Source organism: Podarcis erhardii (assembly GCF_964252035.2).
Source record: "Podarcis erhardii genome assembly, chromosome: 9".
Classification (NCBI taxonomy): Eukaryota; Metazoa; Chordata; class Lepidosauria; order Squamata; family Lacertidae; genus Podarcis; species Podarcis erhardii.
Genome location: NC_138512.1, coordinates 69,494,220 through 69,518,669, shown reverse-complemented (window position 1 = coordinate 69,518,669; position 24,450 = coordinate 69,494,220). Strand labels below are relative to the sequence as shown.

At 45.9% G+C, this 24,450-nt stretch overlaps 1 protein-coding gene and 1 long non-coding RNA gene across 2 annotated transcripts in view; one reads left to right on the top strand and one right to left on the bottom strand.

Annotated features, from left to right (window-relative positions):
• Positions 1 to 24,450, bottom strand: part of LOC309350463 — a 597,274-nt gene that overhangs the window by 40,081 nt on the left and 532,743 nt on the right. The window lies entirely within an intron of this gene.
• ANXA3 (annexin A3) overlaps positions 1 to 24,450 on the top strand; it is a 32,837-nt gene that overhangs the window by 6,395 nt on the left and 1,992 nt on the right. Inside the window, exons 3-12 of the mRNA XM_081877167.1 lie at positions 1,029 to 1,116; positions 6,316 to 6,410; positions 9,784 to 9,897; positions 11,221 to 11,311; positions 16,014 to 16,093; positions 17,768 to 17,824; positions 18,751 to 18,844; positions 18,985 to 19,080; positions 21,769 to 21,827; positions 23,617 to 23,739. Of these exons, the coding sequence (XP_081733293.1) occupies positions 1,029 to 1,116; positions 6,316 to 6,410; positions 9,784 to 9,897; positions 11,221 to 11,311; positions 16,014 to 16,093; positions 17,768 to 17,824; positions 18,751 to 18,844; positions 18,985 to 19,080; positions 21,769 to 21,827; positions 23,617 to 23,739 (897 nt within the window). The remainder of the gene's footprint in view (positions 1 to 1,028; positions 1,117 to 6,315; positions 6,411 to 9,783; positions 9,898 to 11,220; positions 11,312 to 16,013; positions 16,094 to 17,767; positions 17,825 to 18,750; positions 18,845 to 18,984; positions 19,081 to 21,768; positions 21,828 to 23,616; positions 23,740 to 24,450) is intronic.

Genomic DNA, 24,450 nt, shown 5'->3' with positions numbered 1-24,450 from the left:
TTATATCTTGCACTGCCCCTTATATAATGAAGCAAGAGAAGGATTTTTAGCACCTATAATGACAAGGTCCCCTGGCCAGAACACCTCTGACATGATTTTATATCTCCTCGCAATCACATATAAGTATGTGACCTAGCGTGTAGCACTCTTTGCAACTGCCGCTAGGAAAATTAGAGCAAATTATATAGCCAAGGTAGCCACCACCTGTAAAGGAGATGAATTTATTTGACCCTATCTACATCAAGCTATATTTTATCTTTATCACCAAACTCCGAATATAATTGCACATTGTATTAATTAACCTTATTTTTTAATATATCGGTGGCCATGTGATAATTTTAGCTTATAAATTTTATTGTTTAATGTCTTAACTTGTATATTAAGGTACTTTTATAGCTCTGTTTAGAGTAGCTAATGTCTTGATAATGTTAACAGAGAAATCTGAGGGCTCCCTTGGACAAAAAAAACAAGGACACCAGCCAGGAATACCAGAGCAAAACAGCAGCCAGTAGGCTTGGTCTTTATTGAAGACTGTCGTGACAGGACTCCCACCTGCCAGAAGGTGGAACAAGATGGAAGCCCCGAACAAAAGAGCCCCCAAACTTTTATTAGCTGCTAATCCCCATGTTACACCCACCACACTACATCACGGTTACATCATGAAAGGGGAGGTCTGGTGGCAGTAATCTGAGCATCCTGGACCCTGCCCCATGGTTCTCCTTTATTATATCCATCAAAACTTATTTACACTGTTGAATTTATCTTAATGCTGCCAACGTTTTCAAGTGTACACAATTTCCTCCCATATATTCAATAAACATTTTCCAATCTTCTTTAAATGTATGTTCTTCTTGTTCTCTTATTCTATATGTTAGATCCACAAGCTGCGCATATTCCATCAGTTTAAGTTGCCATTCTTCTTTAGCTGGGACCTCGCTCGTTTTCCATTTTTGGTATAATAATAATAATAATAATAATAATAATAATAATAATGGACACTTCCTTTCTCCCTGCTCTCCCTATTTTAGGTTGGCACTAGGGGAACGATTCGGGATGCTCCTGGCTTTAATGCATCGAGAGATGCTGAAGCAATTCGGAAAGCAATTCGGGGAATAGGTAAGTGGTCTCGGTCCTCTGCGTCCTTCTCTGTTTCAGGCAGGGAGGCTGGCTGGCAGGCAGGCAGGCAGGCAGGAAGAAGACCTGGTCATATGTTGCCTCACCCTAGGATTTCTGTATAAACACCACCTTCTGCATCTGCCTCAGCCTGCTTCATGTTGTCTTAGCGTTGCACCAGCTCTTGTGGTTTTGATGCCTGCAGTCACCCGCAGGATACTGTGCAAAGCAACCACTGATAATCCCAGATTAACTTTAGGATCAGCCTGAGGGCTTCCCTAGTTGACCCTTCTGTCTCCAGTAGAGTCCATCCATGTAGCTCATGTGAAGCAGGTAAAGGTAAAGGGACCCCTGACTGTTAAGTCTCGTCGTGGCCGACTCTGGGGTTGTGGCGCTCATCTCGCTTTACAGGCCGAGGGAGCCGGCGTACAGCTTACGGGTCGTGTGGCCAGCATGACTAAGCTGCTTCTGGCGAACCAGAGCAGCACACAGAAACACCGTTTACCTTACCACCCGAGTGGTACCTATTTATCTACTTGCACTTTGACGTGCTTTCGAACTGCTAGGTTGGCAGGAGCAACTGCCGACCTTCTGATCAGCAAGCCCTAGGCTCTGTGGCTTAGGCCTCCCTCTGTCTCAAGAGGCAATGGAGTGTTCCTCCAGGGGGGAAGTCAACCCATTGCATTAGCAGCAGCAAAGCGACCTCTCTGGGGTGCAAGCTTAGGCAGTGTGGATGGAGGGCCTGGGCTTCCCAGACAACAAGACCTACCCCCTCTTGATGGAAGGAACACAGAGCAAAATATTTGGCACCAGCTTGACTGCAGGAGTTTCCAGAAGGATTTGATATCCCGCCTTTCACTCCCTTTAAGGAGTCTCAAAGCGGCTAACATTCTCCTTTCCCTTCCTCCCCCACAACAAACACTCTGTGAGGTGAGTGGGGCCGAGAGACTCCAGAGAAGTGTGACTGGCCCAAGGTCACCCAGCAGCTGCATGTGGAGGGGCAGGGAATCGAACCCGGTTCACCAGATTACGAGTCCACCGCTCTTAACCACTACACCACACTGGCAAGGTGCCATCCAGCCGTCTTATGGATTTCTGTAGGTTTACTCTTTCACATTTTTGTTCTCTCAAAGATATCCCACAAGGCAGCAGAGATTTAGTGTCAGAGTTTTCCTTCTCCTATATGGGATACCTTCCCAAGTTGATGAGCCCCACCTGCCCCTCACTTTTGCTATATGACCTTTCAAGAACCCTTTCAGCGCTATTAATTTTTAAAACACACACACACATATGTATCAGGTACGCAAACATTAGTCATAACAGCTGACAATTTATTTGCATAGCCTGTGAAGCAAAATGACACTAAAACACAAATTATCGCAAACTTCCATTATTTATTTATTTATTCCCCACCCCACATGGCTGGGTTTCCCCAGCCCCTTTGGGCTGCTTCCAACAAAATATTTAAAATACGATAAAACATTAAAAACTTCCCTAAACAGGGCTGCCTTTAGATGTTTTCTAAAAGTCAGGTAGTTGTTTATTTCCTTGATGGGAGGGCGTTCCACAGGCCAGGTGCCACTACTGAGAAGGCCCTCTGCCTGGTTCCTTGTATCCTCACATCTCGCAGTGAGGGAACCGCCAGAAGGCCCTCGAAGCTGGACCTCAGTTTCCGGGCTGAACGATGGGGGTGGAGACATTCCTTCAGGTATACAGGGCCAAGGCTGTTTAGGGCTTTAAAGGTCAGCACCAACACTTTGAATTGTGCTTGGAAACATACTGGGAGCTAATGTAGGTCTTTCAGGACTGGTGTTATGTGGTCTCGGCGGCCGCTTCCAGTCACCAGTCTAGCTGCCGCATTCTGGATTAGTTGTAGTTTCTGGGTCACCTTCAAAGGTAGCCCCATGTAGAGCGCATTGCAGTAGTCCAAGCAAGAGATAACTAGACAGCTGCCCTGGACACAGAATTGACCTGCACCTCCATGGACAGCTGTGAGTCAAAGTTGCCTTATACTGAGTCTGACCATTGGGGCATCAGATTCAGTGTTGCTTACACTGGACAGCAGCAGCTCTTTGGGATTTTAGACAAGGTTGACCGCCAGCCCTACCTAGAGATTGAACCCAGGACTTTGTACATGCAGATCAGATGCTCTACCACTGAACTATGGCCCTTCCCAGTGTTAGTCATATTCAGAGCAGGTCCACATTGAAATTGGTGAACATGAAACTTGAGGCTATTGATTTCAGTGAGTTTGACTCAATTGCAAACGAACAGCTAATTATTCCATGCCAGCTTAGCAATTAAAACTCTCCTGTGGTCCACAGAAATGATGATCTGCAATTCGTGAATTTAATTCCATTCATTCCAGCCGAATCAGAGTTGCTTGTACAAGAATGAGAACAAAGTTTTCTAAATAATTCATTTTCCCATGTTTTCCCCTTTTCCCCTTCTGTGCCATTGATCCAATAAGTTAACACGACACGTTTAATTAAAGCTCCGCACTTAATTTCCCACTCAGTGATAGCTTCAGTTTTCCCCCTCCCTCCAGTTGGCATTTCTGCAGCCGGTAATTAGTCATAAATTAATTAAATCTCATGTCCTGGTCTTATCCCTTCCAGCAAACCCAAATTTCATTATTTTGTGATCTGCTTCTGATAGCTAATAGCTATCGACGGAACTCTCCTCTGGAAATTCATTGATTTATCTTTTAAAGTCTTCCAGCCTACAGAGTATCACAAAAGGACTGGTGGGTGCTCTTCTAATGTACATTCTGCAGGGGTTGCCATATTGTGCCATTGAGGGGATTGTGGCAGCTGTCATGGCTGGATGCAGAGGAATGGTGGGAGGAAACAGCTGGGGAACCCCTAAGAGAAGATGCCTCGGAACCAGGGGATGATGAGTGGTCAGATGGGAGAAGAGGGAGAAGACTGGGAGGAGGATGTGTCGGAAGCTGGAGCAGTAACAGGGCTTAGTGAGAGGAAGAGGCTGTGGTGGAGAGCAGTCCAGACTCAGAGGTAGAAGTGGAGGCTGGAGAGGAGGGGCGCCAAGAGGCAGAGATGAGTCTAGCTGGTGAAGAGGCATGGTGTGACCAGCTCCCGTCCCCACTGGTTTCCCAGAACCATAAGAGGGATGAAGAGAGCGGAGCAAAGGCAGACAAAGCAACAGAGTCTCAGATTGCTCCGGAAGGTCCTAAGAGAGGAGGAGACTTAGGCAACTGGGGGACGGTGGGAACCTTCAGTCCTCACAACTGACTCATTGTGGCAAGACCTACTGGGAAGAGTTGCTGTGTTTTGTTTCTTTCCCCCCTTCACATTTGACAGGAAATATCTTTAATATCCGAAGTCTACAGAAACGCTTTGTCAAGCAGCCGCAAATCTCCTACATAACATAGATGTATCCTGCTGGCAACTCTTAAATTCTCTCAGAATTCCCAGAGAGCTAGTTGCATTCACTTTCATATCACGGGTGCAGAGCTGCAGGTTTACTCAAACCGAACAGACTCAGGTTTTCAGCGGCTATGCATGAGGAGGACACAGGCTTATATTAACATTTATTTCAATTTGCTGAAGAGTTTATGAGCCACACAAAGGTCTCTAGCATGCAAGAAGTCAAAGAGTTCTCTGTACACTTCTCCTCCGTATGGGACTTAGATAACATTTGAGCATTGCACTCCTCTAAACGTTCCTGAGCTTTCAAACATTTCTCAGTCTGTTCACAATGCTCCCTGACAGGAGTTAAAGGATCCAGAAGCTCTTCTTCTTCCTGAAGGTCCCCGCTCTGTCCTTCCAGCTCCTTCTCATCCTGCCACCCCATTTCTATAAATCTCCCTCAAGCCTCACTCCAGCTGTTTTGTTCCTTTGGATAAAGAGTTAACTTCACTGGCACTTTTAAAGTTTTTGCTGACCTGCTCCTGACACCCAGCCTGGCAGCGGCCAGTCCTGAGTAGCGCACAAGATTAGGACCAGGGTTTTCCTTTTTGTTGGGCATAAAGGAGGAACGTGGAGCCTTTGTGTGCCCGAGAGCCACATTCCCTCCTGGGCAATCCTTTGAGGGCCACATGGCTTCTGAGCGGAGCCAGAGCAAATGGGTGGAAGAAAGAAGGCAAACTCCACCTGTGTGCAGTAGGCCAATTTCTACAACACTCCTGGCACGAACAGGGAAGCGAGGTGTAGTGGTTAGAGTGTTGGACTAGGACCTGGGAGACCAGATCCTCACTCAGCCCTGAAGCTCGCTGGGTGACCCTGAGCCAGGCATAGTCTCTTGGCCTAACCTACCTCACTGGGTCGTTGTGAGGCTAAAATGAAAGAGGAAGGAGAGCTACAGTATGTGAGCTACTTTTGAGCTCCATGGAGAAAAGGTAATTATTATTATTATTATTTATTATTAACAAACCTAGACAGCATCATAAAAAGCAGAGACATCACCTTGCCAACAAAGGTCCGTATAGTAAAAGCTATGGTTTTCCCAGTAGTGATGTATGGAAGTGAGAGCTGGACCATAAAGAAGGCTGATGGCCGAAGAATTGATGCTTTTGAATTATGGTGCTGGAGGAGACTCTAAGAGTCCCATGGACTGCAAGAAGATCAAACCTCTCCATTCTGAAGGAAATCAGCCCTGAGTGCTCACTGGAAGGACAGATCCTGAAGCTGAGGCTCCAATACTTTGGCCACCTCATGAGAAGAGAAGACTCCCTGGAAAAGACCCTGATGTTGGGAAAGATGGAGGGCACAAGGAGGTGGGGACGACAGAGGACGAGATGGTTTGACAGTGTTCTCGAAGCTACCAGCATGAGTTTGACCAAACTGCGGGAGGCAGTGGAAGACAGAAGTGCCTGGCGTGCTCTGGTCCATGGGGTCACGAAGAGTCGGACACGACTAAATGACTAAACAACAACAACAACAATAATAATTTAATTATACCCTGCCCTCCCCACTCAGGACGGCTAACACCAAATATAAAACAATTGAGTGAAATACAGCTTAAAAAACAAGATTAAAATACAACATTAAAACATTAAAATGCAACTTCATTTAGGGTAGGCTATAAATGTAATAACAAATCAGTAAAATATGTTGTAGGGAGTAGCAGATTGCAGTGGGTTTAAACCCATCATTTGAATGTGATTATTCTGATTTTTTTTAGCCTGGGAGTTGAACCACTTTTTAGACTTTGTTTTTTAATCGGTTCTGTTTTGCATTTTAGGCACTGATGAAAAAACCCTGATCGACATCCTCACGGGAAGATCGAATGCTCAGCGGCAGCTGATTGCGAAGGAGTACAAGGCAGCTGCGGGAAAGGTATGATTCGGAGATGATCTCTAGGCTGCAAAAGGCTCCCATCAGGAATAAGGGGGGGGGAATGTTCTCTTGTGATGACACCATTAAATGTGACTGCTCACTTGCTGGATCACCACCTTGTCGTGGTGAGTGGGCTTGCACGTTCCTATGACCCTTGTGAGCGAAGCTGTCGGGAATCTCTTACTCCCAGCAGGGTCACCCAAGGTGGTAAGGTCAAAGGGAAGGAACAAGAAAAAGAATGATCCAAGAAGTCCTCAAGTTCTGATTTTGTGGGTTTTGTATAGAATTATAGAAGAAAGCTGATGTTGTTGTTTAGTCATTTAGTCGTGTCTGACTCTTCGTGACCCCATGGACCAGAGCACGCCAGGCAACCCTGTCTTCCACTGCCTCTCGCAGTTTGGTCAAACTCATGTTAGTAGCTTCGAGAACACTGTCCAACCATCTTGTCCTCTGTCGTCCCCTTCTCCTTGTGCCCTCAATCTTTCCCAACATCAGGGTCTTTTCGAGGGAGTCTTCTCTTCTCATGAGGTGGCCAAAGTATTGGAGCCTCAGCTTCAGGATTTGTCCTTCCAGTGAGCACTCAAGGCTGATTTCCTTCAGAATGGATAGGTTTGATCTTCTTGCAGTCCATGGGACTCTCAAGAGTCTCCTCCAGCACCATAATTCAAAAGCCGGTTCCTGCTCCAGGTGGATCAGGTTTGGTCAAAACTCTCCACTATGACCTGTCCATCTTGGGTGGCCCTGCACGGCATAACTCATAGCTTCTCTGAGTTATTCAAGCCCCTTCGCCACGGCAAGGCAGTGATCCATGAAGGGGTAGAAAGCCGATAGGGAAAAGTTTATCATGCTTTCCCATAACACTACAGCTTCTGTGCAAGCTGAATGTTGGAAGATTCAGGGCAGACCGTGTCAGTTGGCCAGTTGCTGCAAGGAGTGTTAACTGGTAACTGCTCGGATGCAGTCTTCTCATGACTCACTACTGTCTAGTACATGGATAGGCAAACTAAGGCCCGGGGGCCAGATCCGGCTCAATCGCCTTCTCAATCTGGCCCATGGACGGTCTGGGAATCAGTGTGTTTTTACATGAGTAGAATGTGTCCTTTTATTTAAAATGCATCTCTGGGTTATTTGTGGGGCATAGAAATTTGTTCATTATTTTTTTTCCAAAATATAGTCTGGCCCCCCACAAGGTCTGAGGGACAGTGGACCAGCCCCCTGCTGAAAAAGTTTGCTGACCCCTGATCTAGTATATAGTCTATTTGTTATGTAACCTAAGCCTGCCTTCAGGAACAACTCTGTAAACCTGAATGAATCCGATAGTAAAGAATTTTATATTAATATGATTCAAATTCATGTGTGTTTTCTTTAAGAGGGACAGAAAGGGATTATCAACGAGGAAGGTATAATTATTGATAGGACTCAAATGAGTTAGCAACCCGCTTGTCGCTGCATAAACTTAAACAGGGGATCATTTAAACTCTGCTAAATTATATAAACGTTCCCAGGAAACTGTGGAACTCACTGCCACAAGAGACAGTGATGGCCACCCACTTGGAAGCCTTTAAAAAGAGGATTGGGTGAATTCAAGGAGGAGAGGGAAACCAATGGCGACCAGCCACGAAGTCGGACGCAGTAATGATTCTGGGAACCACAGGAGTGGAGAAGGCCATTATACAGGAATCCTGCTTTCAGGCATCTGGTATAGGCATCTGGTTGGCCACTGTAAGGCAGGATGCTGGGCTGGATAGCCTGGCCTGATCCAGCACACCTCTTCTTATGTTCTTATGAAACCTAAGAAGCAGGAGACCGGGCTTCAAGACCCCCACGCAACCATGAAGCTTGCTGCAGATGGTGTCATCTCAGACTAACGTTGGTTGTTCTTGCAAGGCTACCTTGGGATCCAGCCTGTTTATAGCATCCTGAATTCCTTAAGGACTGGGCAGAAACAGGGTGGTGAAGGAGGTGGCAATAGGGGGCAGTTGAAAGTAGGGCTGAAGTGTTGTGCCCAGCAGGACACATGGGCGGGGGACTATGAAGCCATATGCCAGGCTTCTTCAGCCTCGGCCCTTCAGATGTTTTGAGACTACAGTTCCCATCATCCCTGACCACTGGTCCTGCTAGCTAGGGATCATGGGAGTTGTAGGCCAAAAACATCTGGAGGGCAGAGGTTGAGGAAGCCTGCCATATGCTATCAGCAGTCAGGCTGGATTAGGGAGGATCCCTGGGAGGTTAGGAGTGTTAGAATTCCTGCTCCATGACTGCAGTCATGGGATTGTTGTCTATCACATGACGGTGTATGTTTTGACTTCACAGAGTGGGAAGTGACGGAAACAGGATGTTTGTGTTACTGTGTTCCGTGAAGTGGGACTCTTGTCCTTTGTTCTTTTTCTCTATGCTGTCTGTTGCTAGAGAGAGAGGGAGCCATATTGCAGTGCTCCGTGTGTAAATAAAGTAGATTAGCCAAAATGCTGAGTTGCTGAGGTCTGTTATGCAAACTGCGAAGACCGTGCGGATCCCTAAATGTGTTGGTGTCTGTTGGCATCGGTCGCTGTGATGTTTGGGCAGAAGAAAGCTAATGAAGCTCCCGAACGATTGACCAGGAGGGAGAGAACATGCCAGTTGGGCATGTGACTCTGCCAGGGTCCTACTCGAGTGTAGGACGAGCTACTGACAAGGAGGTCAGGTCTCTTCAGTCCAGGATGAGGCAGAGATCTAATTATCAACTTGCATGGCTGGACCACTTCAGGCTGTAGGTGACACATGATGGATTCTCCTCCCTCCCTCCCTCCCCCCCTCTCCCTCCCTCCCTCCCTCCCTCCCTCCCTCTATCTCCCCCTCTCCCCTCCCTCCCTCTCTCTCTCTCTTTCTTCCATGTAGACAACCTTCTCCTAGTTTTCCAGCTACAAGGATCTTTTGGATGGAGGAGCAGTCATTCCTCGCGCACTCTCCCATGTGTGTTTATTTTCTTTCTGCTCTCATTATTTTAAATTGACATAGCCACCCATCAGTAAATATTTGCTGGGCACCTTGCAAACAAAGCATGTTCTAAAAAAACGCAGCATGTAAACGTTAGCATCAGCGATGAAAGACATCAAAACAAACAAGCCATGCTTGCAACAGTGATGGAATGAAACCATGTGCAGCCCAGATTTAAAACCAGAATTAAAACAAATTTTGGCTGCTTAATGTGCTGTGTGAAGTGGTCTTGCCCAGGCATGGGGTTTTGTCCTCGCTGTGAATGAAACTACAATTAAAAGAGAGATTCAGTGGACGGTTTATCTCTGTTGTAAAGGTCAGACCGTCCTTGGAGCCTGGATAGGATTTTTGACAGCCAGAAACATTGACAGCTCTGTTTCTTTCTCTTTTTGAAAAGGATATGAAAGATGCTTTGAAGGGGGATCTCTCTGGCAATTTGGAGCGTATAATGGTGGCTCTTGTAACGCCTCCGGCAGTGTTTGATGCTAAACAACTGAAGAAATCCATGAAAGTAAGTCTACGGCGACAGCACTGCGCCTTCTGTTATTTACTCATTTGGGAAATTTCGCTTGCCATATATTTTTGCTTCCGCTGCTGTTTTGAGGAAATTAAAAGATGGCCATACCGTATTGCAAGAATGTCTCATTTTGAATGAAGTTGTCTTTGCACATGGTTTGGGATTCAGAAAAAGGCATGTGGAGGTTGCAGCCACTTTCAAAGCTAGACCTCTGCTTGCCATTTCTCTTGCAGCAGTTGTCACTTAACGGAGGAGACAAGCCGCTCCATAAAACTGAGCAGCAGCTAGCTTCTTCAGCAGAGGAAGAGCAAGAACAGCTCCACCTCTCCATACAGTTGCCTCTGGTCTATGCATGCTTCTTCTCTGGATTTTGGCCCAGAGGACACACAGATGTTCTGATTCAGGCATGACATTCTGTCCCAACAAAAACCATCACATTTGTGTCAATGAACTGGGACGCTATGTGCTGTAAATATCTTTCTCAATGCCAAAAAAAAAAAAAAGTAAATATCTTTCTCAATGCCACCAATCCATTCAGAGGGCAGCTCAGTTCCAAAATCCATACTTTGGACCAGCAGTTAATGGATCGATCAATTCATTGGTCGATGCTTTCGGCACCCATTTAAACTGTTAGCTCACACCATTGACTGTTCGCCAGCGGTGTTAACTAATCCCGATAGGTGCAGTCAAGGGAATGATAAGCCCCCTGTGGCTTCGGTGAAAAAGTTAAGCGCTCACTTAAAGCCCTTGTGTTGGTGTCAGTTAGGAGCTCAGGAGTTCTTGGCTGAATTGTCTTCAGTCCATCTCCCTTCTGCTGCCATGAATCTTCGGGATGTTATCACCTCTGTTGACATTTTGTCTTTTGGCTCTTCAGAAGCTTGCTAAATGCTAGATCCCCAAGGAGGCCCTACAATGGAAACCTACAGTGGAAAGTGCCTAAATCATAGCATCTTAGTTGGAAGGGACCCCAAGAGTCATCTAGTCCAGCCCCCCACAATGCAGGAATCTCAGCTAAAGCATCCATGACAGATGGCTTCCAACCTCTGCTTAAAAACCTTCAAGGAAAGAGAGCCCACCATCTCCCGAGGGAGACAATTCCATTGATGGACAGCTCTTACTGTCAGAAAGTCTTTCCAAATGTTGAGTTGGAATCTTCTTTCTTGTAGCTTGAAGCCGTTGGTTCAGTTCCTACCCTCAAAGAGCAGGAGATAACAAGCTTGCTTCATCTGAAAGCCCTTGAGATATTTGAAGATGGCCATCCGATCTCCTCTCAGTCTCCTCTTTTCCAGGCTAAACAAATCCTCTTTTTGCTTCTAGGGTGCTGGAACGGACGAGTATGCTCTGATCGAGATCCTGGCCTCAAGGACTAGCAAGCAAATGAAAGAAGTAGCCCAGGCATATTACACAGGTAACGATGACTTTGTTGAAGGGATTCTAGACAGGCAGGCGCTGTAATTGCTACTTTTCCAGCAGACAATGCTAGCTGGAGATCGGTCAAAGAGATTTCTTCAGGCATTGCAAGAGGCTGGATGGGGAGAAGACCTTTTCTTGCTGGATAGCTGAGGAGTGCAATTCTGGGCTGGTGTGGAGAGGATGAAGCAGGCAGAAGCTAGTCTGTTGCAGTGGAATGTCGTCTCCTTCAGCCACCAAGATTTTGAGCATCGTCTTTCCCTGCAAACAGAGGCTTCTTGGAGGCTGACTGACTTGGTCCTCTGATGAGTCAATAATGTCATAAATCTCAGGAGTAAATCTGGCAAAGTTATCCTGAGGTATCTGAGCAATCTCTTAAACAGCCTGGAGTAATGTGTCAGGCCCTTATAAATCTTAGCTGCTTTGCCCTTTGAAAATATATATCGCAAGATTCATTAAACCCGGCTCCATGGTGTCAATTAGCCACTTTAAGAATGGGGGCCAAACTCCTCTCCAGTCCTCTAGTACTTATGTAGTTGGGGCCCTTCCAGACATCCTTTTGAATGGGCGTCCAGGATGGTTTTTGTGCTTTTTGATGCTGTCAAGAGCATTCAGACGTGATCACACTTTCAATACCCTTTGTGCAAAGTTATGGGGCAGTCAGATCCCTTTTCTTGATAGTGTTCATATCCTCGCCTGGCTTGATTCTCTTAAGATCAACTACATATACACATTCTATTGGGTATTCTCCAGCAACCTGTTCTGAATATTCATTTATTCATGTATTCATTTATAAAGGAAGAAAAGAAAATGTGAAGAAAGGGAAACAGAGAGAAGAGAAAAAGAGCCAAAAGGGCAATGTAACACATTAAGTAAAGTCAAATTTAAATGCTATAGGTTATTATATAGATATAAGCGACATTATTATCCTAATCTAAATATGGTTACCAATAACCCACTACGTTGTGTATTAATGCTTTCCAGATATCAATATATTTGTCCAAACAAAGTCTGTGTCTATAGTCAACCGGTTCGTACCTGTAATTGTCATGAAACCAATGGAACAAGCAAGTAGCTGTTAAACCAGCCTTTCTCAACCTGTGGGTCCCCAGATGTTGTTGAACTACAACTCCCATCATCCCTAGCTAGCAAGGCCAGAGCTCAGGGATGATGGGAGTTGTAGTCCAACAACATCTGGGGACCCACAGGTTGAGAACCACTGTATTAAACCCTCATCCCCTTTACTCAGTTTTGGCTGACATCAGCTGGCCACTTTTCTGCTTGCTGGGATGCTTGGCAGGTCTTCCTCCTTGCAACCCATCGCCAGATTGCTTCGGTTCTTAGAGGTCCTTTTCCTGGAAAGGATCCTCTTCTGCTGCGTTTCAGAAAGATGAATTGCTGAGCTGTAGAGAAGCTGAGCATGATGGATTGGACAGTTTAATGCAGCCAGCCCAGCGGAGTCTATACTTGGAGCCGGTACAGCTCTGGGGGTAGCAGCGAGGCCCATGGCTTTGATTAATATCTGGAAGATTTATGGCTGTTTTCCTGGTGAAGTGGGTAAAGCTTTTCACTAGGAGTGCATTTAGCTGCATGCTCGAGCACGTTGTATTCTAATAGGGAGCCCTGCAAGCTGAGCCAGGCAAATAACACAAGTTTGGAGAGCACGTTTATTGAGCCGTGATGGACTTCTTGGAGGCCCGCTGGCATTGCAAGCGAGCGATTGTGGTTAATTGCTTGGCGATGTCCTCTAAAAGCAAGCGGGGGAATCTCCGGCCCTCCAGCCCTTTCCATTTGGCCCTCAGAATTCTGTCCAGCTACTTTCTTGGGCTCCATGATCACTGCAGATGGTGACAGCAGCCACGAAATTAAAAGACGCCTGCTCCTTGGGAGAAAAGCAATGACAAACCTAGACAGCATCTTAAAAAGTAGAGACATTACCTTGCCGACAAAGGCCCGTATAGTAAAAGCTATGGTTTTCCCAGTAGTGATGTATGGAAGTGAGAGCTGGAACATAAAGAAGCCTGATCGCCAAAGAATTGATGCTTTTGAATTCTGGTGCTGGAGGAGACTCTTGAGAGTCCCATGGACTGCAAGAAGGTCAAACCTCTCCATTCTTAAGGAAATCAGCTCTGAGTGCTCACTGGAAGGACAGATTGTGAAGCTGAGGCTCCAATACTTTGGCCACCTCATGAGAAGAGAAGACTCCCTGGAAAAGACCCTGATGTTGGGAAAGATGGAAGGCACAAGGAGAAGGGGCGACAGAGGATGAGATGGTTGGACAGTGTTCTCAAAGCTACCAGCATGAGTTTGACCAAACTGCGGGAGGCAGCGGAAGACAGGAGTGCCTGGCGTGCTCTGGTCCATGGGGTCACGAAGAGTCGGACATGACTAAACAACAACACAGCAATAGGCAGTGTATCTCTTGAATTAAGGCATTGTTTCGCAAGCTTGGGTCCCCAGCTGCTAAACTATAACTCCCATCATCCCTGACCACTGGTCCTGCTAGCTAGGGATGATGGGAGTTGTAGTCGAACAAAAGCTGGGGACCCAAGCTTGAGAAATGTCAATTAAGGAGGAATGTGTGTGTTGGGGGATGAGCAGGCAAGTTTCAGAAGAGGCGGTTCGCTACTTGACCACCGCCTTGCGTTAAGCCAGCCAGCTGAGAAATACAAATTTATGTTTATTCATTTACTGCATCCCTATCTCACCTTTTTTTCTCCAAAGAAAGCAAGCACAAAGTTTTCCTCACTCCTCAGTGAATCCCACAACAACCCTGCGAGGAAGGTTAGGCTGAGAGACAGCAGCTTCCCCGAGATCACCCAGTGAGCTTAAGGCCAAGTCAGAACTGAACCCTGCTTTCCCAGGTCCTAGTATTACACTCTAAACCAGGCATGTCCAAAGTTCGTTTCGGTGGCCTAATGGTGGATATTTCACTCCTCCCATTGCAAGAATCTCCTGACAATGCTTTCTTTTTTTTCAAATAATATTTATTGTTTTCAGTAAATAAGCATAATACAAAAGAATTAACAGTGACAAACAAAAGAGAAAAGAGAAAAAAGATAGAAAAAAGGAAAAAAAATAAAAACATACAATACAGCATACTGCCACTTAATTAATTACAATTAAGTACCATCCATCTTCATAAACATAGTATTTGACTTCCTCGAGTCTCTTCTTAGTAATTATCTGTAGCAGTTTCCAATATCAGTATTTCAAAAAACCAAATCACAGTCATAATCATATTACATCACTTTCCTTATCATGCATTTTCTTATTTATAAATTTAATCCCAATTCTCCTGACAATGTTTTCAGAAAGGAGGGAGCGGAATTTGCTGGTCTCTTCTTCCGCTCCAGCCTGAGCCTGTGGGAGTCTGAGTGTTATCTGTGTAGAGATAAGATGACTGCTTATGCAACTGTAACACTCATGCAGTCCAGTAGCCTCCGATAGTCATTAGTCTTTAGTTACTAGTTTATTTTAGTTTGCAGTAGCTGTAAAAGAATAAAGAAGCTATGCTTCAGAGCTGTCGTTTGTGTAGTTCATACTCTGCTGTGCTCCGCTGACTTTGGAACTGAGTTTGGTGCTCACAGCTCAAAGTTGTGAGTCCATTGCACTTAGACCTGCTTCCCCGTAGTGGAAGGTCTCTGGAAATGCTTTCCCAGCTCGCCTGGCCCAGTCGGGGCTGAAGAAGTTGAGCCCAGTCGCTCAAAGGCGAAGCTGACATTAATCTGGCCCGCCGGTCAGTTTAATCCGGCCCCTGTGGCAGTTTATTTCCCGGTTGGTTGGCCCTTTGGTGGGCCCTCATGGCCCTTCACTTCATCAAATCTGACCCTCTTTGAAAAAAGTTTCAACACCACTGCTTTAAACACTGCACTGCACTGGGTGTTAAGTCCTTTTGACGGCAGACTCCATGCTCCCTTGATGGCTTTGAAGTTGGCCCATAATCTGCCCCTTGGGACTGACTCTAAGGCAAAGCCGTACCTTTCTTCCATTGACAAAAGGGTTGACTTAACATCTGCCTTTATCAGAATATTATCTAACTGGGATGACAGCAGGGTGATTTAAGCAGGTCCATTCCGGCCACTAAAGGTCCTTGCCGGTTCTCCAGAGGTTTAGGGTGAGTGGGGTGGCCTGAGAGAGTCCATTCTCTGTGGCAGCCCTTAAATTGTGGAATTTCCTCCCACATCTGGCACCTTCATTATCCAGCTCCCAGGATACCTTGCAGCTTCTCCAGAAGGACATATGTTAGCCTGTGCTCCATAGCTTCCAAGAATAAAGTTCAGCCATTAAGGCCTTTCTAGAAATTTCCTCCATGCTCCAAGGCCATTGTCAGGCAAAAGGCATCTTTCAGATTTAGGATATTGAGGCACAGCAGCTGTCTGGCCCTTCCTTAAACTGTTAGGAGAAACTTGGTTGGAACCAGTTTGGGTAAACTTGTTGTTGATTTTGTGTGAGATGGCAAGCATTTTTTAAAAAAATAATACTTGAAATTATGGAAAAGAAGGCTTCAGTTGTGTGGGGCAGCCTCTCTTTGCCTGTGGGCCAAAATTAGAGCTGTGGAATCAAGAGGACTCACACTGGCACTCCTGTGGCCTTTGCGAGGCTAAAGATGGGGTCTACAGCCTGGGAATTGTTGTACGCATGGCATTCCTTACTGCTCCTGGTCCCTGAAATTTTGCTTATGGGCTTTTTCTTTCCAGTTTATAAGAAGAGTCTTGGGGACGACATCAGCTCCGAGACATCTGGTGACTTCCGACAAGCCCTGTTAACTCTGGCCGATGTAAGAGAGCCTCCAGCAATTCTCTTGTTATCTGTGCCTTGCCTGTTTACGGCCAGGTTGGGATTCCAAGATTCCCAAATCCATTAGCTTATTTGTGGTATTTGTTTCTTTTTGGGATTCTACACCTCTCTTTCAACAGGCCCTATGGCAAACATTGGGTCCAAATGCTGTTGATCTCCTCCAGCTCTGAGTTCCGATAATGACAGCACATTCAGAAGAAGGCTGTGCATGAGATAAATGTTGAACTCCACAGCTGCATTGGCTTAATATAACTGGTCACTCTGGCTCTTATAAATACACAGTTCAGAGCATAGCAAACTGCCTTGAGTCAAACCATTGGTCCACCTTACACTGAATGGCAGGAATTGTTCAGCGCTTCTCGCAAGTCTCTTTCCCAGTTCCTTTTTTCTTTTTTTTTTTCCTAGGGCAGGAGTGGAAAATGTGTTGTTGTGCTCGTGGTGCTGGTGTGTGTGTGTGTGTGTGTGTGTGTGTGTGTGTATGTATGTATATAAATATATATATATGATATGCAATGTCCAAACCAGGCACAGGCAAACTCCGGCCCTCCAGATGTCCGGGACTGCAATTCCCATCATCCCTAGCCAACAGGACCAGTGGTCAGGGATGATGGGAATTGTCGTCCCAAACATCTGGAGGGCCAGAGCCCGCCCACGCCTGGTCCAGACTCTTTACAGTGGTGCCCTGGTTCTCAAACGCCTTGGCACTCAAACAACTTGGAACCCAAACACTGCAAACCTGGAAGTAAGACTGGAAATGACAGGAATGGAACCCAGAGCCTTCTGCCAGCACTGGATTTAGGCAGTGCAGGCAGTTCCCTCACACGGGGTGCCAAGCCAAGGGGGCACAAAATAATGATGATTATAAAACCTATATTTAAATGGGTACCATATAAAGATCCATAAGAAGCAACAGTACCCAAATGAATTATTGTGAAAAGAAGAAATATTTAGTGGTGGGCAACAAATTTCCTGCCCAGGGCGCCATATTACCAAATTCCACCCCTTCTTCTGCATTCAAAGCAGATGTTCTACCACAGCCCTTTGCTTCAGATGACCCTTCTCCTGCCCTCAAATCTGTTGCCTGGGGTGGGGGCATCACCCATGGGAGACTGGACCACAGGCTAACATGCTCAACCTAAAGGTAAAGGGACCCCTGACCATTAGGTCCAGTCGTGGCCGACTCTGGGGTTGCAGTGCTCATCTCGCTTTATTGGCCGAGGGAGCCAGCGTACAGCTTCCGGGTCATGTGGCCAGCATGACTAAGCCACTTCTGGCGAACCAGAGCAGCGCACGGAAATGCTGTTTACCTTCCCGTCGGAGCAGTACCTATTGCACTTTGACGTGCTTTCAAACTGCTAGGTTGGCAGGAGCAGGGACCGAGCAATAGGAGCTCACCCCGTAGCAGGGATTCAAACTGCCGACCTTCTGATCAGCAAGTCCTAGGCTCTGTGGTTTAACCCACAGCGCCACTTGCACATAAATCTATTGCTACAGGGGGGCCCTAAGTCTTGTGCCCTCCTGCAAAGGAAACCTTGTCATGCTTGTTCTCCATCTCCCATTTGCTTGTGACACAGGGCTGGCACCAAATGCTGTTTAATGCAACGAGTGCTCTTATTTTACTTAGCTTTTGAAACTTCTCTCAATGTGTTCACAGGGCCGAAGAGATGAGAATCAAAGACCGGATGAGCAGGTAGCAAAGAAGGACGCTCAGGTAATAGCAATTCAGAAAGGTGTCGGCTGTAGGTTTGGCCAATCAGGAAGCTTCTGAGCTGCTTAAAAACGTTTCTTAGAGTTTCTGAGCCGGCAAGCCGCCTGAGAAACAGTTTCTATCCAAATGCGATTTTGGTTTTAAACACAGTGTAAGGTAGTCTCTATGGGAGTATATTGTATTTAATTATGGGGTATCAGAGTTTTTAGGGGGCTAACCAGGCTGGGATAGCTGGGGTAGCAGGCTTGTTGGTTTTTGAAAGTCTGATGTAGATTTTTTCAATTTCGTTGTTCTATATGGGACAATGACAATAAAGATTATCGTATCATGTTGTATCGTAAGCTGTGCAGGGCTGGGCTTGCTCCATCCTTCTGAAGAAGCATTTGGGGGGGGGACAGCAGGATGTCTGCATCTCCAAAAGGACACTGGAGAGTTGGAAAGAAGTGCATAACAACAACAACAACAACAACAACAACAACAACAACAACAACAACATTTTATTTATATTCCACCCTCCCCAGCCAAAGCTGGGCTAAGAGCAGCTAACAACAGTAACAATAACACAGTTTACATAAAATCACAATCAATTAATTGAAATACCGTTTTTTTCACTCGCAAGAAGACCAGGGTAGAAACTATAAGTGTTATTCCAGTTTGACTAATAATTTTAATTGTTTACATTGGTTTTTAATGTAAATTATATGTTTTCCCCATTTCTTATTTTTTTAAAAAACGTCTTCCTGGTTCCTGAGGGCTTCTGCACTTTTAATAGTTGCAGAAGGGGCTGAAATTCCCTCAACAACTAAAGGTATATGAGCCCCAGCCTTCCTCCTTTGCTAACCTACCTTGGAAGTGTTTAGAATGCAACAGAGACCAGGCAAAGAATACAGGCAAGCTTTTAATCTCTAGTCTTCTTCTTCTTCTTTTAGATCCTGTACAACGCAGGCGAGAAGAGGTGGGGGACCGACGAGGGCAAATTCATTGAGGTTCTGTGCTTCAGCAGTTTCCCTCAGCTGAAACTAAGTAAGAAACCATTCTGGGGGTCCTCTCTTTTTCTCTGCTGTTCAGTAAAGGGAGGCAAATAGGCAAGTCTTGCGAATTTTTCTACCGCCTGGAGATGCCCCTTAACAGCACTGGCGTTCTTATCTCTTGTCGTTCCTAAGCCTTTGAAGAATACAGAAATATCAGTGGGAAGAAACTGGAAGACAGCATCCAGAGCGAAACCTCAGGAAGTTTTGAAGACCTGCTGCTGGCCATAGGTAAGGAGGACTTGAGGGAAATGGGTCTGTGTGAGATATACCTAACTACAGTCATACCTCAGGTTACAGACACTTTGGGGTGCGCGATTTCGGGTTGCGCACCGTGCCGAACCCGGAAGTACCGGAATGGTTACTTCTGGGTTTTAGCGCTTGCACATGCACAGAAGCGCTAAATCGTGACCCATGCATGCGCAGACACGGGTTGCGAATGTGCCTCCCGCACGGATAACGTTCGCAACCCGAGTGTCCACTGTATTAGTCAGCTCACAGTGTGAGTCTGCCTTCCCCAACCTAGTGCCCTTCAGATGTTTTGGACTATGATTCCCATCAGCCACGGGGACACGGGTGGCGCTGTGGGTTAAACCACAGAGCCTAGGACTTGTCGATCAGAAGGTCGGCGGTTCAAATCCCCACGACGGGGTCAGCTTCCGTTGCTCAGTCCCTGCTCCTGCTAACCTAGGAGTTCGAAGGCACGTCAGAGTGCAAGTAGATAAATAGGTACCACTCCGCCAGAAGTGGTTAAGTCATGCTGGCCACATGACCCGGAAGCTGTATGCCGGCTCCCTCGGCCAATAAAGCGAGATGAGCGCCGCAACACCAGAGTCGTCCGCAACTGGACTTAACGGACAGGGGTCCCTTTACCTTTACCTCCCATCGGCCACAGGAAATGCCAGCCAGTTCGGACTAAGTTGCCTCTGAGGAAGAGCGACTTAGTTCAAAAAGTGGCAGGCACTATAAGCCTACTTTGGGGGTACATTTCCACAAATGTGATGTTTGCGCCTTTTGAGGTCTCCCTCACTTTTGTTCCTGGTGCCTGTTGTTCCCCATCCTCCGACAAGTAAGATTTGTGCCCATAGCACTAAAATGCACCTGGCGATTAGTCATACAGAAGCACAGAAGCATAAAAAGAGTTGGAAGGGACCATGAGTGCCATCTAGTCCAGTGTTTCCCAACCTTGGGCCTCCAGCTGTTTTTGAACTACAACTCCCACCATCCCTGACTAGCAAGACCAGTGGCAAGGGATGATGGGAATTGTAGTCCAAAAACAGCTGGAGGCCCAAGGTTGGGAAACACTGATTCTAGTCCAACCCCCTGCAATGCAGGAATCTTTTGCCCAGCGTGGGGTTCGAACCCACGACCCTTGAGAGCCTCATACTCTACCAACCATGCTATTCTGATGGCCGTGATGGAATATCAGGCAACTGACTTTTATATTTATTGATGGCTATGATCAAGGCCTAGAGCTTTTAATTCTGGTTTAATTTTTTATGATTTTTTTCTTTTTTTTATATATAGTATATATTGATGCTATCTTTTGGGAAAATTAAGAAATAGTTATTAAAAAAATAGATATAGATGTTTAATTATGTTTTTATATATGTTGGAAGCTGCCCAGAATACTTGGGGCAACCCAGTCCGATAGGTGAGGTATAAATAATAAAATTTTCATCAGAGGGAAGGGGAAAGGCCTAGAGCTTTTAGTACTGCAGCACTTAACTGTGCTTCTATTTCTGTTATTGCAGAAACAGTGAATTTCTTTTTTAACAAGGGCAGAATTAAAGAAAATGCTTGACACCCAAACCTATGTGGGTGGGATATTTTGAGTTTTGAATCCTAAAATTAAAGCCCTTTTGCTAACTGTAAATGTTCTGATGCAATGGGTAAGTTTTGTTATCTTCATCTCTCTCTCCCCACACCAATAAATGAATAAACCAGCTCAGTTTTACCACAGCATGTTAATTCAGAGCTCAAAAAAAAAAAAAAAAAAAATCCCCAAAAGCATTCAAGCAGATTTTTTTTAAAAAAAATTTTTAAAGTGGTGCAATTATGTCATTTTTTTAAAAAAAAAAAATTGGGGGGGGGAGCACATTCAGACGCTCCCCAAATCCAGTTTAGTACTTGCAAAAAAATGGGAGCTTCCATTGCATTTTCACGGAGTTCGGGAGACGGCTTGACCTGTTCTAAAGGAAGTCTTCAGAGTTGTGCAAATGCTTTGTTGTTTAGTCGTTTAGTCGTGTCCGACTCTTCGTGACCTCATGGACCAGTGCACGCCAGGCACTCCTATCTTCCACTGCCTCCCGCAGTTTGGTCAAACTCATGCTGGTAGCTTCCAGAACACTGTCCAACCATCTCGACCTCTGTCGTCCCCTTCTCCTTGTGCCCTCCATCTTTCCCAACATCAGGGTCTTTTCCAGGGCGTCTTCTTTTCTCAGGAGGTGGACAAAGTCTTGGAGCCTCAGCTTCAGGATCTGTCCTTCCAGTGAGCACTCAGGGCTGATTTCCTTCAGAATGGATCGGTTTGATCTTCTTGCAGTTCATGGGACTCTCAAGAGTCTCCTCCAGCACCAGAATTCAAAAGCATCAATTCTTTGGTGATCAGCCTTCTTTATGGTCCAGCTCTCACTTCCATACATCACTACGTGCAGATGCAGTTAACATAATTACCCACGAGGGGGCAGCAGTAAGAAAAAATACTGGCAAAGGCATTGTAAACAAGCACCAAACAGAATGCATTAACATGCATCTGTTCTGAATGAGGGTTGGATGTTTTGCAAGCGCTGTGGTTGCCCACCAATTTCACTTATCTGCACAACCTTGGCACTCCTCCATAGCTGTTCCAGCAGAGAAAATGCAATAATGGAGTCAACTGCTAACCCTCTTCTTTCTTTCTTTCTTTCTTTTTGATAGTCAAATGTGCAAACAACACTCCAGCATTCTTTGCTGAAAGGCTGCACAAGTCTTTGAAGGTAAGGACACAAGATGCTACCTTCTTAAATCCGTCATTCAACCTTTATCGGCATACAAAGGAAACAGGAATATTTGGGTCGAAACATACAATTGGCATCTGTTCACAGAAGGAGATGCTTTGAGATGAAACTATAAGGTTAAAAAGTACCACTCAGGTCTTATGACAACGTTGTTTCAGGGCCGGATTTAGGTTTGATGAGGCCCTAAGCTACTGAAGGTAACGGGGCGCTTTATGTGTCCAGCTTTCCTTTGTCAACAACAAATTCTCGCCGTTTTTTTGTGTAGAATATTATATGGTAATTTATGGACATACATATCTCGGGATAAATACACCTCAGGTTGAGCACTTTCGGGTCCCACTCTGCAGCGACCCAGAAGTAACGGAGTGCGTTACTTCCAGGTTTCGCCACATGCGCAGATGGTCAAAATGTCACGCGCATGCGTGGAAGCAGCGAAACGTGACCCGAGCACGTGCAGACGCACTGTCACATCTTACGTTATATTCAGGATGTGAACAGGGCTCTGGAACGGATCCCGTTCGCATCCCGAGGTACCACTGTAATAGCCATTTGCACGTAACAAAATGTGTATTTTATCAAAGTAATTGTTGAACTGAAATACAATTAAGAAGAAGTATATGAGTAGTGGAAAAATGGGGGGGGCAAGGTAGTGGGACCCTAAGCTATAGCTTGTTTAGCTTATACATAAATCCGGCGCTGCATAGTTTCATGGCATTGCTCCCATATTCTGCTCCTTTCTCCATACTGCCATTCCCGCAGCTATTCAATAAAAAGAGAAACCCTGTAGGAATCAGAACAGTTTAGCCTCTCCTTCAGATTGAGGCACAAACATTTGTTGTTGATTACTTCATAAAATGGGTTAAACCACAGAGCCTAGGACTTGCCAATCAGAAGGTCGGCAGTTTGAATCCCCGCAACGGGGTGAGCTCCCGTTGCTTGGTCCCTGCTCCTGCCAACCTAGCAGTTTGAAAGCATATCAAAGTGCAAGTAGATAAATAGGTACCACTCCGGCAGGAAGGTAAACGGCATTTCCGTGCGCTGCTCTGGTTCGCCAGAAGCGGCTTAGCCCTCGGCCAATAAAGCGAGATGAGCGCCACAACCCCAGAATTGGTCACGGCTGGACCTAATGGTCAGGGGTCCCTTTACCTTTTACTTCATAAAATGGACAGTAGAACAAGACATGTGCAATGGTCTCGGCCGGTCCTACACCGCAAGAACAATACCTCTCTGAATTCGGAACCTTGGCGAACCTTTCCTGCAAGATTGCAGGCGGCGTAGCACTGAATCTTTCAAGGGAAAAAGCTCTGCGCTGGTGAGGATTGTATAGGTGCTGCTGCTATGGAGCAGCCTTGCCAAACAAAGGTAGGGGGGAGGAGCCTGTATAGGGCTCTCCGTTGGACTCCAATTCCCATCAGCCCCAGCCAGCATGATGGGATATGACGTCCAACAATATCTGGAGGATGGCAGGGCATCCCTGAATTAGAGGGACGTTTTCTGCCATTTTTTGCAAAACACGTAAATTGTGTGTGTGTGTGTGTGTGTGTGTGTGCGCTTTTCAAAGTACAGGGTCTGTTGCTCTGAAACGCAAATGAAACAATTTTTTTAAATGGAAGGGGAGTTACTGGGTTCTTTTTGGTTTTTACTTTTATTATGTGTTTTTGTGTTTTTATATTGTGTTGAAACTACTCCAATACCGAGGGGTATTAGGCGGTATACAAAATTTATAAATAATCATAATGATGATGATGATCCCTTTCCTTGTTGATAGGGGGCTGGGACAGATGAATTCACACTGAACAGAATTCTGGCATCCAGGTCAGAGATTGATCTCTTGGATATTCGAGCTGAATATAAGAAACTGTACGGCGTCTCCTTGTATTCTGCTATTAAAGTGAGTACCTCAATCGCTTCAGCTATATTCCAGATCTCTTTCTCTCTCTGTGTGTGAATCTACTTCTTTGGTCTTGGACATGAAAGACATTGTGGGAAAGCAGAGACAGATGGAAGCTATGGAACTTCTGTTCTCTGTTACTTGGGGCAGATCCCTAAACGTCACCCGGGCTCTCTTAATTCTTCACAGATGGGTTCTATGACACAGTAGACCAATCCTCCCTCAGCCCTGATAGCATGTGTAAACCTAAGGTAAAGATAAAGGACCCCTGGATAGTTAAGTCCAGTCAAAGGTGACTATGGGGTTGTGGCACTCATCTCGCTTTCAGGCCGAGGGAGCCAGTGTTTGTCCATAGACAGCTTTCCGGGTCATGTGCCAGCAGGACTAAACTGCTTCTGGCACAACAGAACACCATGATGGAAACCAGAGCACATGGAAATGCCATTTACCTTCCCGCCACAGTGGTACCTATTTATCTACTTGCACTGGTGTGCTTTCAAACTGCTAGGTTGGCAGGAGCTGGGACAGAGCAACGGGAGCTCACTCCATCATGGGGATTCGAGCCGCCGACCTTTGGATCAGCAAGCCCAAGAGGCTCAGTGGTGTTAGACCACAGTGCCACCCGAGTCCCGTAAACCTACCAAGCTTTAGCTGGCAACCTGGGGTTGTGCTGCAGGCTTTAAACATTTTCATGCTTTTCTGGGCTTGAGC